We start from the raw sequence: 16,775 nt of genomic DNA on the forward strand, positions 1-16,775 counted from the left end.
AGCCTGTGTGAACTCTGTGACCCCTTCCCCATCAGGTTCTTTCTGCCCTTGTCTAGGGATGACCAGGCAGTCATTTTTATGCATGACTTTATGTGGGGCTCTGGTATGTCCACGGTACAAAAATGTACAGCACTTGATCCCAAAGCCCTCAGAGCAGGGAAGGCAGAGTGCCTGAGCCAGGCTTCTCAGTGGGAGGTGTGGTTCTTGAGGTAGAGTCCAGGGGTGGGGTGGTGACCAGCACTCTTGGGGAGAGATTTCCTCTGGGAGAAATGCCAAAAGTCCTGAGGGTTCCTCACACCTCTCTGAAAAGAAAGGAGGTGGGAGTCGGGTCAAGTCCGATGTGGCGTGAAGAGAGAGGCTGAGTGCCCTTCCTTGCCATCGCCCCCGCTCCGGTATTGCCCTCCTCTACCGACTCTATCCCCACTGACGTCCTATTCTGGCACTCCCTCCCACTCCATACCAGCCTTCCTTGCTCCCTCCCAGGACACATTCCCTTTGGCACTTACGACACGGACATGGGGGTGTCCAGCTGTACGATGCAGGATCCACGCATCCTCTGCAGTTGGCCCCGGGTCAGCTTCCGAGGCCTGCTGTTCCCAAGCTCGGGGATGCCCTCGATCCTTTGGCTGGCCAGGTCTTCCCGGATCTCTCTGAGCATATCTTCAGCCCGGAGGGTACGGGAGTGGGGGGTGCAGCCAGTTCCCAGGAAGAGGGACTCCTCTTCCTCATCCCCTGAGGACTCCCAGGGGCTTTCCCCAGCAGAGTCTGTGTGGGTCGGGGATGGGGGGAGCTTTCCCCGAAGTTGGGCCCGATGCAAGGTTTCTGCTACCACATTCCCTCCCACTGAGGTCCTGTCTTCTTCCTCCGACCAGGTTGGTGGATCGCCCCTGGGAAGGCTGCTTCCTCTTTGGATAACTTCCCTTGGCAGTTCAGGGGCACTTCGGCGTTGGGGAGCTTGGGGGTTTGGAGGCTGAGGGCGCAGAGGAACATCTCGGAGGTCCAGGGTGGAGAAAATGAGGCGAGGGTCACGCCGAAGGGCCTGTGGGCGTAGTCGGCTCAAATGGTAGGGCCCTTTGGGGGAGCCTGGGATCAGGGTGCCGTAGCCAGAGTCTGAGGTATCATCTGGAACCAACGGAGAGTCTTCGTCTGTGTCTTCTGTCACTACCAGGTGGGGGATGATGGTGGAGAACTCAGGGGTCCTACAAGTAACCATAATAGTAAATGGTTAGAGTCCCATGCCGAGGGGTCAAGTTCAAGTCCAGGAAGTCTCATCCCATCCAGAAATGGCCCCTCCTCCAAACTTGCTTCGGTATCACCTCTAAACCGTAAGATTATGTTCTCATCTTGCTGGCTAGACTGTGAGCTCCCCTAAGGCATTTTAGCCACAGCACCTGGGTCAGGACCAAGCAGGTGCTCAGGTATTTGCCAAAGGCTGCCTGAGCTCCCCTGAGGTTATCCCCCAGTGATGGGTCTTTTTTTTCCTTAACCACGCTGCTGAACAGCTGTGTCACTGTGAATGGACCTCTCACTCTCTCTGGGGGTTTGGACTCACCAGATCCCTGCAGCTGGAATGTTCTGCAAATCCACACTGGCTTTCCCTCTCCATCCCGGGCCTGGGGAGCCTGCTCCTCTCAGGGAGCTCATGTTGCTTGTGTCCGTTTCCTTTGCTGCCTCCCACCCCGCCCCCAGGCAGCCAGAGACTGACTCATCCCCGAGGCTGTCCCATGTGGTCCTTAGCATGACTGATCCAAACCTGTTCTGCTCCAACCCATAGCCCAAGTTCCTCAATCTCTTCCCAGTGCCCCCGAAAGCTGTGTTGACATTTCTCTGCCTTGTGGGTTTCTCTTCTCTCCCTTCCTCCCCGCAGCCCCCACTTTGAGAGACCTGTGGTCCCTGTGGGTCTTACCTCCCCTCTGCGCTGCTCTGAGAGTCCTCCAGGGAAGGCGAGGAGGGCCTGGTGCCTGGGGACTCCTGGTCCTGGTCCCGGTAGAGAGCCAGGAGCTCCCTCTTCTGTTGGACATACTCCTCTGCCTTCAGCTTTTGCAGGGTGACCTGGGATAGCCATACTTTCATTGATGAAGACTTGCTGTATGCCAGACTGGTGCTAAGTGTGCTACAGACATTATTTCATTTAATCCTCACAGATTCTGAATATATTATGAAGCCTATGAGGCAGATACTCTTTATTCTTCCTAATTTATTACAGAAAAACAGGTCACAAAGCAAAAGACAGTGGGATGGAATCAGGATCTGATCTCCTGAGCTGGCCCTGGGAGGGGTGGGTGGGGTGAACAGAAGTCTCCATTTCCGGCTTGCACAGTTCTTCCTGCTTCTCATGTCCCCTTGCTAGCCCTCTATCCAGTCTGTGCCCTCCTTTAGGAAGCCCTCCCTGATAGACAGTGATGGCGATGTAAGTGTTCTGAATGGTGCTGGGCCTCGAGTTACTCCTGCCACCAGGGTGGACAGGGTCAGGCTCTCTCCTCCGCTCTCCTTCAGGGATGAAAGCAAGACCATTGCAAGAGGAATGGAGAGAGGATACACTAGGTTTTCTGTCTTCTTCCCCCAACATTTTCACACAGGTGCCCTCAGAATCAAGTAGTGACATCTGAGAAGTGGCTGACAGGGCCCCTCCACAGGCCTGCGGTAATCTGATACACACCATCACCCTTCGGGGTGGATAGCATGGATACCAGCCCATTTTACAGACGAGGAAACAGGACCTAGAGAGGCAAAGGCTTTGCTCCAGGTCCCACGGGAAGAGAAGCAGAACTGGGACAGGGCCTCCTCTTTGAGTCCTGGTTTGGCAACTGCACTGAAGGGCAGCCTTAAAGGGTGGAAAGTTGCTAAAGGACAATGTTTGCTTGTGGAGGGGGAGGGAAGGCGGCAGAACCTGTAGAGAGGTTGAAGGCAGAGGCTGGGCAAAAAGGAGGTGCTGGTGGCAGCTGTGGGCAGCTCTGATATCAGTACTCTCTAGTATGGCCATATCATTGTTCAAATATTGGAGTACTTCCATAATTGCTCTCTCAGCCTCCTGTCTCCCTTCCCTAGGACTACCCGATCCCTCAAGATCCAGTGGCTAGAGCGATAACATGGCACAGTGGGGGGTCTCTAGGGCACCCCCTCACCCCCAAGATGCCCCACTCTAATTCGATAATGACCATGCTATACTGATTGTTAAATATTTTGATTATCTCCCCAGCTTGAGGTATAGGAACTCGCAACTCCTGGACACTTGGGCCTTCTCAAAACCTCTCCAGAAACACAGCGGGCATCTGGGTCAGGACAGAGACATGTTGGAAAAATGGATGAACAGGGATAGGAAACTGGCATCAGGTTTATATGGCAAGTTTCCTTTCTCTGGGCGTCCAGTCCCTCAGTCTCATGAGTGACAAAGCAGTGCAAAGATTCTTAGCAGTCTCAAAAGACTAGAGAGTTGGCCAGAGCGAGGGATGATGGTGCCCGGGGGTAGGAAACTGGCATATCAGGGCCACGTTCTATGATCTCCCTCCTCTCCAGTGTGGGATGCAACAAGAAATAAGGATGGTGGGCGGAGTCGTTCTTGGGGCCCGGGTGGAGCTGGAGCAGCCTGCTGGTCCGCTGAAATGCCGTGCCCTTGGCCCCACACGACCCAAGTTCAATAGAGTGTTCGGGAAGTCCAGGACAGGGATGGTGTGGGGAAGCAAAGAACTGGAAGGAAGGGGTGGGGTAATACAGGCATCTCCACTCAATGTGCCCCTGGCCCGACCATAGGAAAAAGCAGGGAGGGAGGCATCAGGAACGGGGCTGTCGGAGGTCCTCCCAGACATGCCAAGCCTCCCCAGCAACCCTGGGAGGATCTTCTCAGTTTGGGGAAGAGGACAGACAAGTTGGAAAGGGAAGAGGAAATTGGTTCCTGAGCCAAAATGCGACCCCTCCACAAAGCCAAGGAGAGGAAGGGAGGGCCCCCCCAGCAGGATTCTTCTTCCTTTGCTCTGGTAGAGAACACAGCCTTGACCAGAAACGCCTCTTCTTCCCACTGCTGCCTCTGGGGTGGCTCCTAGATTCATCTGCTCCTCCCAGAGCTGCCCAAGTGGACTAGCACGGATCTCTCAAGGTGCCCACGGACTCTGAACCGCTGTGAGGCCTTTCTCCAGTCAGCACACAGCCCTGCCCAGTCAGCACACCGCCACTATCTTCTAGTGATGACAATAACAAACATTTATGGAGCTCCATTAAGTGCTGGGCCTTGTGCCAAGCGGCAATAATAACTGTCCCATCGCTCCTGCACGGAGGTGCCCACTATCACTGCAATTCCCCAGATGGGGACCGGGGTTGGAGACGCGATGTAACTTCCGTGAGAGCAACAGTTAACAGGGGAGAGCTGGGCTCTAGCTAGTTCCTCAGCTGCCTGCTTTAGCCTCCCTCCCTGCTTTAGCCCTTTTTCGACCTCTGTCTCTTGACGGCTTTTTTTTGTTCCCACCACTGGTTCCTTTTCCCACTTCCCAGACCCTAAGCGTGGACCTTTCCCAGGATTTAGTCTGTCTTCCTTGGAGAAGTTCATTTTTTCCTAAAACCTTAGGCTCTCCAGGCTAGACCTGTGGGAATAAATAATAAAGCTGCACCTACATTTCTGTGAGGGGAGAAAGCCGTAGTGCCATCCCTGGGCGGTTGCTCTATGGAGGAGCCCCACAGCCCTCATCAGTTTACAAAGACTGGTGGCAATAGAGAGCAGTTTTCTTTAAGAATTCGGTGTGAGACAACAGCAGGACACACTAATTTCAGTTTCTTTGTCCTTTGCTTTGCTAAACGAGGCCAGGAGCTTGTGCGCTGCCTGGTTATGTATCAGAAGTGACCTCCTTTCCCTGTTAACCAGGAGTGAGACTTCTGAAGGTGAATTGGTTGGAATAATATCCTAATAGTTTTAGGGGTCCCCTGGGGGTGGGGTGGGTATGTGTCATCTTGGGACTGGGAACCCAAGGAAGAAGAGAACGTTCTGACAGTGGGGTGGTAAAGGAACCGGGCTCCAGTAAGGGCCCCCCACCTGCTGCCTGGGGAGTTCTGTGGCTTGTTTAGGTATTCAAGGAAGCGGCAGTCCTGCAGGGCTGAAAGACACAAGATCTTGAAGCCCTGTCTTTCATTCTTCTTTCTTTCTTTTTTTAATGGCAAAATCCTCATATTTATTTTTTACGCTCCTAATTCATAGTTTTCAATATACTATTTAAACAGAGACTAAGCTCCAAATTTCCTTCTTTTAAATAAGCTCTCCACATGATGGTACGGTATTATAGATAAGAGGGCAGGAAGGATGCTTAAAATTGTTTAAAGAACAAAACTATTTTCACAGGTTCCAGAAGCCGTAATGACCTAATGTGCCAATGACAAATCATTATTATCTATTCATTAAAGCAAGCGCTATGAGAACCACTAATTTGATTTAAACTGTAAAAATAATGAAGTTGCATTCTTTAGAAATAGTCTTTCTTTGTTCAAAATGTCCCCTTTTTTGGTAACTGAGATATAATTGACATATCACATTATATTAGTTTTGGGTATACAGAATAATGATCCAATATTTGTATATATTACAAAATAATCACCTCAGTAAGTCTCATTAATATCTGTCACTATACACTTCACACAAAAAATTTTTTTCTCTTGTGGTAAGAGATCTTAAGATCTGTTCTCTTAGCAACTTTCATAGTTCATCCTTTGTCCCCACTTGAACCTCAGGGCTGTGTTTCTATCCTTTCCAAAGCCCCAAGATATCTCCACTTGGCTACCCCCCACTACATCCTTTCCAAAGTGCTTCTGCTTAAAACTGGACAGTACCCTAGACTCACCCCTCCCAGGAAGCAACAACTAACCCAACAGGTATCTCTTTTTGTTAAGATTTCATTTCACTCTAGGGTTCCATTGCAATCTTTCCAAAGCAGTCTTTCAAATGGGAACTTTGGGAAGGAAGTCATGCTTTGTCCTTTCTAACCTGTGACCTGCATAAGGAGCGTTTACCTAGGGCTGGGTAGTAGGCTGCCTGCTTAATCAGAATGACTTCTTTGACTCTTCCCCATGAGGCAAGGACTGTTATTATTTAAGTCCATTGCAGGTGAAGACATGGAAGCTTGTTGGGGGGGTGGGCACATAATTCACCCAAGATCACCCAGCTAGGAAGAGGTAGTTCCTTTCTCTACTCCCATCCCCTACACATTTTTCATCCCTTTTTGCAACATGTTCCTAAGAACATGGCACTAAACCTCTGTATTTCACACCAAAACTAGTACCGTAAATCTCCTGCCACCAATATCTTCCTCCTCCAGCCCACCTATCACCCTGCCAGCTGTCAATTCAAGACGAACACAAGGGTTTCACCATGGCAATTTCTTGCTCAAGAATCTATGGTGGCTGTCTTGTCAACCCACTCGATTCAACCTTGTCCTGTCTACACTCTTCTGTAGCTCTTGGGAGTCCTGTAGAAACTGGCCTCTCATCACTTGCTCACACAAATCCTTTGCTCCAGACTTAGACAGACAGAATGGAACTGTGGCCGAGGAGGGAGTCACTGTCCCCAAAATAATCCAACCCAAATGCTCCCTTGACGTTCTGCTCACGGTCTTCCCTAGACTTAAAAGGCCAATTTAAATCTTTACTCTCTGGCCATTCTGCTCCAGTGGTGGGTTGAATAGTGGCCCCAGAAAGATACGTCTAGGTCTCACCCCTAGAACCTATTTGGAAGGTTCTACACTTATTTGCACATCTGCAAAGACCTTCAGTTAAGGATCTCTTGATGAGATCATCCTGGCTTTAGGGTAGACTGGTGTCTGTGTAAGAGACGGGAGTGGGAGATTTGGACACAGAGACATACAGAGAGGAAGTCCACAAGAAGACAGAGGCAGAGACTGGAGAGACATGGACACAAGCTAAGGAACACTTGAAGCCACCAGAAGCTGGAGAGGCAAGGAAGGATTCTCCCCTAGCATCCTGAAGGGGAAACAAGTGGGCTTGCTGACACTTTGAGGTCTGAATTCTGGCTTCCACAACTATGAGAAAATAAGCTTCTGCTGCTTTAAGCCATTAAGTTTGTGGTAACTAGTACAGCTCCATTTGGATCTTTTGAATTCCTCTAGCTTTTATCACATGAATCTGCCCTATTAAATACCTTCATTTGCTCCTTGTCATCTGTAGGACAAAGTTCAACTTCCTTAGCATAGCATCCAGTAGTAGGCACGATCTGGTAGTACCTACCTCCCAGCCTCTCTGCCACTACACCTGCCCTTGGACTTCATATCCTGGTAATATGAACTCCTAGGCCAGTGGTTCTCTCCACACACATGGTGTTTCATGTTTTCCACATCAGCACATTCTGCTTCTCCATTTGGAATACCCTTCTTTCCCATCCTTGTTCCCCTACACACTCCTAGATATCCCCACAAATGGTGATCAGACCATCACCCCTCTGTCAAGGTATCACAGCATCTGACCTCTACGCTGTCCCTTTCCCAACCAACCCATCAGACAGAACAATTACTCCCTCCTCGGCCACAGTTCCATTCTGCATACATGTTTCCATTATTTGTATACTAATCTGTCTAGCTAGGCTGCCGGCCATGTTCCCTGAGGGGCGGGATGATGCTTTATTCTTTTCTGAGTCCCTAGCACCCAGCCAGTGCCTGCACCTAGCAAGGGCTCCACTGGTGTCAAATGGAAGACAAAGTTCCAAACATCATGGTTTCGGGGTGTAAAGACCTTTAGGGGACGCTGTCTTGGGCTCTCCCAGTGACTGGTACAGTCGCTGGCCAAAGGCTTTCTTTCCTGCTCTTGTGGATGGTCAAGGCTATGTCTCCCTCCCGAGGGGCCGAACCGGACTGAACCCGCATCCATCCCAGCCTCTTTCTCTTCCTCCTTCCCTCTTGCATTCCCATCTCTGACCTCTGAGGACCCCTCCACCCCTCCCCACTTCTGGCTTTCACATACCTGGGCCTGTTGAGTCTTCTCTAGCCACTGGGCACGGTCTGTAGCACTGGGACACTGCACAATGAGGGCACTGGAGACACAGTGGAATTCAGTGAGATGGATCACCAGGAAGCTGTCTGGGCGGAGGAGAAGGTCTGCTCAAGGGCTAGACCTTATTTGATGCCCATCCTGACTGCTCCTTCCCCTTGCCAAGAGGAAAGGAGAAGGAAAAGGTCCCCAAAGAAGAGACATACTAGGGTCCCGTAGTGGTCGGCACACAAGCTTCTCCAGCATGAGTGGGGGGCGGATGACCTTGGCTTTGTTGAGCTTGCGCTGGGGCTTGGTCACTAGGAGCATGTCAGAGAAGAGGAAGAGGTACACGTCCAGCTGGGAAGCCATGCGTAGAAGAAAGAGACAGGGTCAGCTGGAGCAGGGGAAGAGAGTGGGACATGGATCAGGCCCCGTGTTGTGTGCATGCATGGGTGCACAGGTGCACAGGGGACAAGTGCACAACTGTGGAGTGCTAGAGCTGGAAGGGGTGTCACTTTGGTCCCGTTTCTCACTTCATAGGCCGGGAATGTGGCTGACTCAGGGGCATACAAACAACCAGAGCTTCACCATGCCATGTCCTCCTCCCAACCCACACAGACATAGACACAGATACACGAACACATCTCTTTGCCCATTTCCAGCGTTCCTGACTCTTATTCAGTCTCCCGGCATCCCTCCCTTCTCTGCGATCTCTGTTCCTCCTTCTCCGAGCTTCCCCATAGCCCCTCACCTTCCCTTCTCGCCCCTCCTTCACTCGCACGGGTCCTTCCAGCAGCAGCTGCCTGATGTACTCAGAAGCAACCCCCAGCATGGGGGACGTCAGGTCCAGGGTGCAGAACGGACGCAGGTTCTGAGGGACATGGGGTGGGGAGGATCGTGGTGCTGGGCAGGGCTGCCTCCCCCTCCCAGCCACGGTGGTTCTTTGTTCTGTCACTGGCACCTTCCCTTCTCATCCTTGCCCTCTTGGAGGGAGAAGAAGCATTGAGTACTTCCTTCTCACTCTCTGGAACTCCTCATGCGGGAGGAGTGATGCGCACGGCCCCTCTGTGGCCCCTCTGCCCCTTCTCCGCCAGGCCTCTGCTTCTTCTGTTTCCCTGGGGACCTTGCTTGTTCTGCGCCTCCTTGCCTCTGCCCTGCCTCACCTTCTGCACTTCCTCGCTGGATGGCTCCAGCACGTCGTAGGGCCCGATGCGTCGGGCTGCAGCCACCAGGCTCTCCTGCTCTTCGCTCCGGTGGACGAGTTGGTTGATGTGTCGCAGGAATGACTCCACAGCGGCAATCTACGTGATGGGTGGGGTGTGGAAGGAGGAAGAGCTCAGCCCCTTCCCCTGTACGTCTCCCCCAGTCAGTGACAGCACGGGCGACCAGTCAGTGCCACACGGCCACATGCATATGAAGAAAGAGACCCCTGAGAGTTCCTGGAAATCAGTTCCCACATGCCAGTTCCCAGCTCCCGAGGGCATGGCACTGCCAGGCCACCTACCATGGCGCTCAGTGCTTCCTGGACGTGTGCCTCAGGACTCCTCTTAAGCACAGCCTGGAGCAGCAGTGGGTACTTGGTGACCCGCTGGTGGGGCTTGATGAGCAGGTCCCCCAGCATCTGTCTCCCTGCGAGCTTGTGCTTCTCACACCACTGCCAGCAGAGGAGGGCAGGGGACGGTCAGGAGTCTGCAAGCCCCCTGCTGCCCCATTCCAGTAGTAGCCTCGGCCTCAGACCCAGCTGGAGATCAGGGATGACCTGGAGGTCTAGGGTCTGCCCCAGCCCCCTTCCCAGCACCCCCTCTCCCACCTGCACAAAGGCATGGAAGAGAGGATTATTGTCTTGCTGCTCCCGGGCGTAAGCCATGGTCCGCTTCACTTGTAGGCAGTATTGGACATAGGGCTGGAACCTCTGGCTGAACTAAGGGAGAGATATGGGCAGGCAGGGGGAAGAAGGTCATGAAATCTGGCCTCCAGCTGCAGAGCACGGGGAGCAGGAGGGAGAACCTCTCATTGACCCTTAGTCTAGCTCTCGCAATCCCTAACCCCCATGATGCTTTCCCCTACCTGTGACTGCCAGTCCCTTTCTCTGGAGTCCAGGGAGAAGATGAGGTCCCCAGAGGCAGACCCACTGCTACTCTTTCAGGCCCTGTGCACAGCCCCTGACCTACCCTGCCGCTCTGGACGTACTCTCCCACCATCAATAATTCAGCTGGAATGTTTGCAGGACTCTGCAGGTCCTGTTTCACACGGGTGGTGGCTAGTGACCTGAGTCTTGCCCAGAAGACCTGTTCCTGGGCTTGTTCCCAGGAGATGAGTGCTCCCCCCAACCTCTGTACCCCATTCTGGCTCTGCAAGGCCCAGACCTCTTCCTGGTCAGGTAAGATTGTGGAAGAAAGTCTGACCCCAGGCCTCTTGATTTCTCTTGTCCCATTTCTCCATGCTCTGGGTGATCTGGGGCCTTTTACGGCCCCTCCCTCATTTACCCAGAAGATGCCTTGCTTAGACCCCATTCTTCTCCCAGCTGTTTGGCAATGCATCTCTGGCCAAGAAGTAAGATTCTGTAGTTAAGAGATCAAGTATAACCCTTCCCTGAGATAGCTGCATTTCATTTCGAAAGAGTCACCCAAAGACCAAAGAACTTTTGGGACAGAGGTCATACCTGTGGAATGAAGGGCAGGAAGCGAGGAGATATTCTGGGGTGGGGGCTGTGCTCTCAGACCCCCTTCAAGCCACAGAAGAATGCAAGTGATAGAGGCATACCCTGCAGGCAGGACCTCTCTGGGCCCTCCCAGGCCTGCCCCAGTCAGATGTAGCCCTTTGCCATGTCTCACCGTCAAGAAGCCATTTTGCAGGCTGACAGGGTCCAGAGGCTGGCCTGAGGCTCGAGTCTCCCTCAGGGTGGGCCCCAGCACCTCCTCCCAAAAGCTCTTGTGAGCTCGAATCAGGCTGGGGACATTTCCAAAGAGGATCTCAGCTGATACCTGGAGGAGGGAGCAGAACTCAGCCACAAGCCTTGGCAGGTCACCGTCACACAGCTTGTCGGTGGCCAGGCAAGGACCCGTAAGCTTGGCTGGTGGAGGGTGGGCTCAGGATGAAACCTGCAGGGGAGCTGAGAGATCTAAGGGGCTAGGGTTTTCCCTTCTACTCCTCTGGCACTTGGGCTGAGCTCTGCTGAGTCCTGGAAAAGAGCAGAGGCCAGGCTGCTTGGGGTCTAGAGCAGGAAGGGGAGTAGGAGGGCAGGGGGTGTACTGGAAAATGAGGCCATGGGAATCCAGACAGAGCAGCCTGGGGGGCTCTCTGGGAGCCCACCCCCATTCTGTGGCCTCAGAGCTTGGGATGTGGCCAGGTCCTCCCGAGTGCCCACTCACCTCAGTCAGTAGTCCCACTCGCTGCAGATTCAGCAGGCCAGCGGTCAGGAGCTGGAGGCAGGGAAAGCCAAGGGTGTAGGCACCTGACTCCTCCTCTGGGGACCCCAACCTAGCCCTTCAATGTAGCCCCATCCCAGCTTTACCACTGCTAACCTGATTCCCAAGATCCCCAGCAGGTGTCCAATGGCGGGGGCGGGGGGGGGGTGGGATCTCCCGGTTACATGTCCCCGCCTTCCCTCAGCCCCTCTCCATGGCCCTCCCTTCCTGGCCTGGGAGAGTGGGGGCCATGTGAATGGCTGAGGTGTTGCCTGGGCCGGGGACCGGAGCAACTCACATTGGTCATGATCTTGAGCTTCCGCACATAGATCAGCTCGGTGGTCAGCAGCTCCCAAAGTGCTTCCTGTTGGTGGCAAAGCTCTCGGCTCATCTCCTGGGGTGGGGACAGCACTGGTTCAGTTAGGGAACGATAACAAGAACAGCAGCTGGCACCTGTTTAAATGCTACTAGATCTACCTCACAGATGATGACCTTTTAATCCTCAAGTGTGTAGGTGGTTTTATCCCCATTTTACAGATGAAGCCACTGAGGCCCTGAGAGGCTTCCTTTCTCCATCAAGGTGTCACCAGTAAGTGGCAGACCCAGGAGTAGAACCTACAACAAGATGTCTCCAAATGCTTTCCCCACGTGACCCTCCTTCCCAAGGCCTTTTTCCCCCCTTCCAGGGCGGATGTGAGTTGTCTGTGGGCATCTATGATACTGGAGGGACAGACTCTGTGTTCCAGGCCCACCTTATGCCCAGGCACCAGCTCCTTCCAGGACTTCTCAGTGACCAGGCTGCTGTCGCTGCCCTCTCCAATCTCCCAGTGCCGCCGCTCCTCAGGGGGCAGGCGGGGCATCCCAAACATGCTGAACGTATGCAGCCTCATCTCCAGCTGGCGGGCCTTGCTGACTTCCTGGGGGAGCCAAAAAGGGGATTAACCCTGGCCATATCCTGGGCACGCAGACCCCCGGCCTGGGGATGGCTGCGAGTGCTGGTACGTGCGTGTGCGTGTGTGCGTGTGTGTGTGCGTGTGTGTGTCTGGGAATGGGAGGTAGCACTGTCCCTGAGTGGGGGCACAGAAGCCTGGGGGCAGAAGAAAGGGCGTTGCTGGAACACGGACAGAGAGGCAACTTGGCCTGCAAAAAACGTGCCAGTCAGAGGAGTCTGACTGAGGCTCCCTGACCGGAAAGATACTTTCTAGGCTCTTCTGAGTCAGAACCTCTCATAGGGACCTCCAGGTGGAGACCAAGGGACCTGCGGTCTCAGGCAACATTCTGACACTTGCCTACAAGACGGACATTTTTATGAGGCAGCATGGCTTGCAGATGTGTCCCTGAGAGGGTCTCTCCACAGAACTGAATCCGGCGCTGTACGGGGGCCGGCCACTCTCTCTGCTCTGATCATCTGCGGACCATAAAGCTCAGGCTGTGAGCCTGGGGACAGGAGGAGAGGGACCTCTTACCTTGAATTTAGGGGAGTGTGGTGGACCAGACCCAAAAGGGCCTCCATACTTCTTCTCGGGCTCTAGTTCTTGCATCTTCAGAGGAGACACACCTCGGACCTGGCCAGAGCCCTTGGCAAAGGGGACATAGCCATGGAGGCGTCGGCGACTGGGATCCTGGAGGAGGAGGAAGAGCAGGGTAAGTTCTTAGGGGGCCTCCCTTCTCCCCGAAGTCCCAGAGAGGTAGCGGGGCCAGACTTGACTGCAGGTGGTGTCCTCTACCCCTGCAAGTGGGGCTGGCTCACCTCAAACCAGTCTGGGGTGAGTCACTCCTGCTCTGAGCCACAGCAGCTGCTGCCAGGGAGGCCAAGCTGAGCAGGGCAGGGGCCTGCCAACTTGGCTCCCCTAGAGGGCCTAGGGGCAAAAGTGGGGGCCTCTAGAGCAGGAGCACAGGCACCTACAAGCCTGGGCTCCAGTGTGGATACTCCCCCAGGGCCCGCCCGCTCACATGTGTGCTCCCTGTCCTGTGGGCGTGCATGCACAAGGCACAGTGCAGACAGTATTCTGGCTCCCTCCAGCTCCCCCTGCGTGGGAACGACTTCCCTCGCATGTGGGGATGAGGGCACACACATGTGAGGCCTCCTCCCCAGGGGCGTGCGGCCCGTGTCCTTTCCAGCTGGGAGTGGCTGTGCTTCCTTATGAGAGATTGAGACCACGGCCACAAGTCTCCTCCTGGGCAGGCCTGGTCACATTCCTTGATCTGCCTGTGGCCTAACAGCACATACTTCCTAGTCTCCCTTCCGGCCCTCAGCCCGGGAGAGTCCCCAGCTGTCCTCCCTCTCTCCCAGGGCCAAATCCTATTCCAGGAAGGCAGGGAATACCCCCAGTGGGAAACAGAACTGTCCTCAGGGTGCAGGGGCAGCTTGGAAGCTAAAGGAAAGGCATTTCAGGCAGGCCAGGCGGGTGGAGCTGTGGGGAAGCCAAGGTAGGCCCCCACAGCCCTCCCCACTTGCAGAGTAGGGACACCCTGAACCTTTGCTCTTCCTTCAGTGCTGACTCAGATAGAGTGGGCCTCAGGGAACCCACAGGCTCCTCCCAAGTAGAGGCGGGAGTCTGGGAAGTGCCAGGCTCCCTGCTCCCCGTGACCCCCCCAACCAACTCCAGGCCTCAGACCTGTCTAACAGCACCTCGTCCAAGGGCCTGGCTTCACCCATCTGCCTGGGATGGGTGTGGAGTCCTGAGAGCCTGGATCAACACTAACCTGCTCTCCCTCGAAACCCAGGAAAGAAGGCAGGGGTGAGGGACAGGAATAGACCACCTCATGAAGCTGCAAGAGAGATGTGAAAGCCTCACTATTCTCCCTCCTGCCCCTCCCAGGTCACTTTTGGGGCAGCCTGGACTCACCAGTCCAGGGGCAACTTGGGAATGGAGACGGTCAGCAGAACCCTGCTTGGAGGCCTGATAACGGCCCCCGTAAGTCTCAATGCGGGATGCCACAAGTCCTTGGAAGGGACACTCATCTGGAGGAACAAAGGTCTGCATCTCTTCTTTCCTGGGTCACCTCTGAAGGATCATAGCTTCAATGTCAAGGAGAAAATGTTCCCCTGAGGCTGCAAAGATTAAAAAAAGAAAAAAAAAAAAAAAAAAAAGAAAAAAAAAAGGAATGGAAGGGCCAGCCTTGATCAGTGGGTGGCACCAGGTGGGGGACCAATAGAGGGAGGGGGATGGGAAAGATAATGGAGTGGGGGAGGAAGAGTCAAGGGCTTGTCACTAACTGCAGGAGTATAGCTGCCTATCTGTGACTTCGTGGGGGTAGGGTATGGCCACGCATGCTGGGGAGGGAGCCCCATGGAGCTATGCTTCCTCCTTTACATGTAAGCACATCAGGCATGTGCTCCCTCACTGGCCTCAAAGGATGCTGTAGTCCTCAGAGCAGGTGGGAGCAAGGGTCACAGGCAGGTCCCCAGGCTTCCTGGATGTCCCTCCTTTCCAGGCACGGAGCCATAGCCTCCTTGTGGCCTAGGCAAGAGGTGCTGGGAATTCCTCGGGTGGGGGCACCCTGGAGACTGTACCACCTACCCACTATTTCTGTATAGCCCTAAACTAAGAATGCTTTTGACATGAGGAAATAATTGGGAAAAAAAAAATTAAAAGGATAATATTCCCTAACACATGGAAAGTATATAAAAATCAAATCTCATGATCCCTAAATCAAGTTTTCTTTCTTTCTTTTTTTTTTTTTTTTAAAGATTTTATTTATTTATTTGACAGAGATCACAAGTAGGCAGAGAGGCAGGTAGAGAGGGGGGGGGGAAGCAGGCTCCCTGCAGAGCAGAGAGCCAGATGTGGGGCTCCATCCCAGGACCCTGGGATCATGACCTGAGCCGAAGGCAGAGGCTTTAACCTACTGAGCCACCCAGGCGCCCCCCTAAATCAAGTGTTCTTGGAACACAGCCACATTTACACATCTCCAGTTGTCTACCACTGCTTTCTTGCTAGTTGAGACAGAGACTGTCCCTATAGACTTAAAGTCTGAAATATTTACTGTCTGGCTCTTTACTGACAGTTTGCTCGCCCCTTACCTGGACCCTCCTGCCCACAGACAGGGAGGGGAGGGAGGACAGCTATCAGGTGGCTGGGCTTAGAGACAGCAGGCTATGTTTGGTCTTCCCCGGCCTCTGGGAAACCTCCATGGAGCTGGGAGCCAGCCGGGGGCTCCATCCCTTCCCCTTAAACCTGGATAGAGGACCCACCCTTTGAGTGGGCAGGACCTGGAGAGCAGAGGCCTAAGCATGTGCTTGTTCCCCTTCAAATGGGCTTGAGGCCCCTGCTCAGCCCTCCCCTTACTTTTCTCTGATTTATGAGCGCAAGAGGAAAAAGTTCATTGTCTCCCCGGCCCCTTCCCAATAATCCTCCCTGCGAGGGTTGCCTCCGTCTCCTTTGCCCTCTCCCTTCCCCTGGTCCTTTTCGAGCTGGGACGCCGGCTGGCCTCCGCCTCTCGCCCCCGCGCCGCCCGCGCAGCCCGCACCCGCTCCAGCCCCTATCCCGCCCCGCCCCCATCCTCCCGGCCCCGCAGCCGCTCACCTGTGTCCGCAGGTGTCCCCGTGCCCGCCGCCCGCGCTGCCGCCCGCCGGGCTCCCGGTTCCCGACGGCTCCCGCGGCAATGCCAGCCCCGCTGCCCGGCCTGGGTCTGGGACCGAGCGGCCCGTGGGACCCGGGCAGCGCAAGGCCGGGCCGGGAGGGAAGGTGGCGGGACAGGGGCGGGGACGCGGGCTGGCGCCGCCCTCTCACCACGGGCCCGGGACCCGGCTGTGCCGTGTGGGCGCCGGTGTGGCCCTGGGGACGGAGGGTCCGGTGCCCGTGACAAAACCGCCACGCTCCCCGGGCAAGAAGAGCTCACTGCGCAGGGCTCCTCTTCCCCTCCCTCCTTCGCACCTGAACTCTCCAGCCACCCGGCCCGGGAACCGCGCGCCACGCTGGCGCTCTCTCCTCGCTGCCAGACCCCTTCCGGGCACCAGAGTAATGAGGCACACAGGCGAGGCTGGGCGTCGCAGGAGGCGGCGAGAGTAATGACCCGGTGTCCTCTGGTGCCCACCTTGCTTTCAGGTGCAGTGAGTGGCCGGCTCTAGGGGAGTGGGACTGCCAGTGAGTGCGGCTCCTGTGCCCCCTCGTGCCCATTCTGGGCTGAGTCCAAAGTGTGACCCGTATCTCTCACATGCCTGCCCTGGCCACAGGTGGAAGGCTATGTCTGGACTTTGCCTTTGCTCCAGGGATGGTACCAGGCAAAGACCTGATCCAATGCTTCTCCCACTACCTGAGACCTGCGGTGGGAGGACCCTTCACTGGCCAACAGGCATGTCTCAGGCTCCACCCCAGTGAGGGTGTCATCCCAGTCCACCGCTGGGGCTGCTGACATAGAGGCCTTCCAGGAAGGGCACTGGCAGTGCTCTGTAGGCTGTGCGCTGTA

At 54.8% G+C, this 16,775-nt stretch overlaps 1 protein-coding gene across 3 annotated transcripts; it reads right to left on the minus strand.

Moving 5' to 3' along the window:
• Positions 1-73: 73 nt before the first annotated feature.
• Positions 74-16,192, minus strand: PLEKHG6 (pleckstrin homology and RhoGEF domain containing G6). 3 transcript variants are annotated; one of them, XR_014314634.1, is made up of 15 exons: positions 15,893-16,024; positions 14,213-14,418; positions 12,830-12,985; positions 12,116-12,280; positions 11,662-11,757; positions 11,328-11,378; positions 10,791-10,940; positions 9,767-9,877; positions 9,461-9,610; positions 9,120-9,257; positions 8,708-8,827; positions 8,181-8,313; positions 7,948-8,063; positions 507-1,199; positions 74-302 (listed from the first exon to the last, which is right to left on the minus strand). XR_014314634.1 is itself a non-coding variant. In XM_082742835.1 (15 exons), the coding sequence occupies exons 2-15, from the start codon at positions 12,902-12,904 to the stop codon at positions 293-295; spliced, it is 2,154 nt and encodes a 717-aa protein (XP_082598961.1). In that variant the 5' UTR covers positions 12,905-12,985; positions 15,893-16,192; the 3' UTR covers positions 74-292. The 3 variants fall into 3 exon arrangements, 2 of the variants coding, with proteins under 2 accessions (XP_082598961.1, XP_082598960.1); XM_082742835.1 differs by lacking the exon at positions 14,213-14,418 and adding an exon at positions 1,907-2,052 and having other exon boundaries at positions 15,893-16,192; XM_082742834.1 differs by lacking the exon at positions 15,893-16,024 and adding an exon at positions 1,907-2,052 and having other exon boundaries at positions 14,213-14,430.
• Between the last annotated feature and the right edge of the window lie 583 nt (positions 16,193-16,775).

The sequence above is a fragment of the Mustela nivalis genome (genome assembly GCF_964662115.1).
Source record: "Mustela nivalis genome assembly, chromosome: 7".
NCBI lineage: Eukaryota > Metazoa > Chordata > Mammalia > Carnivora > Mustelidae > Mustela > Mustela nivalis.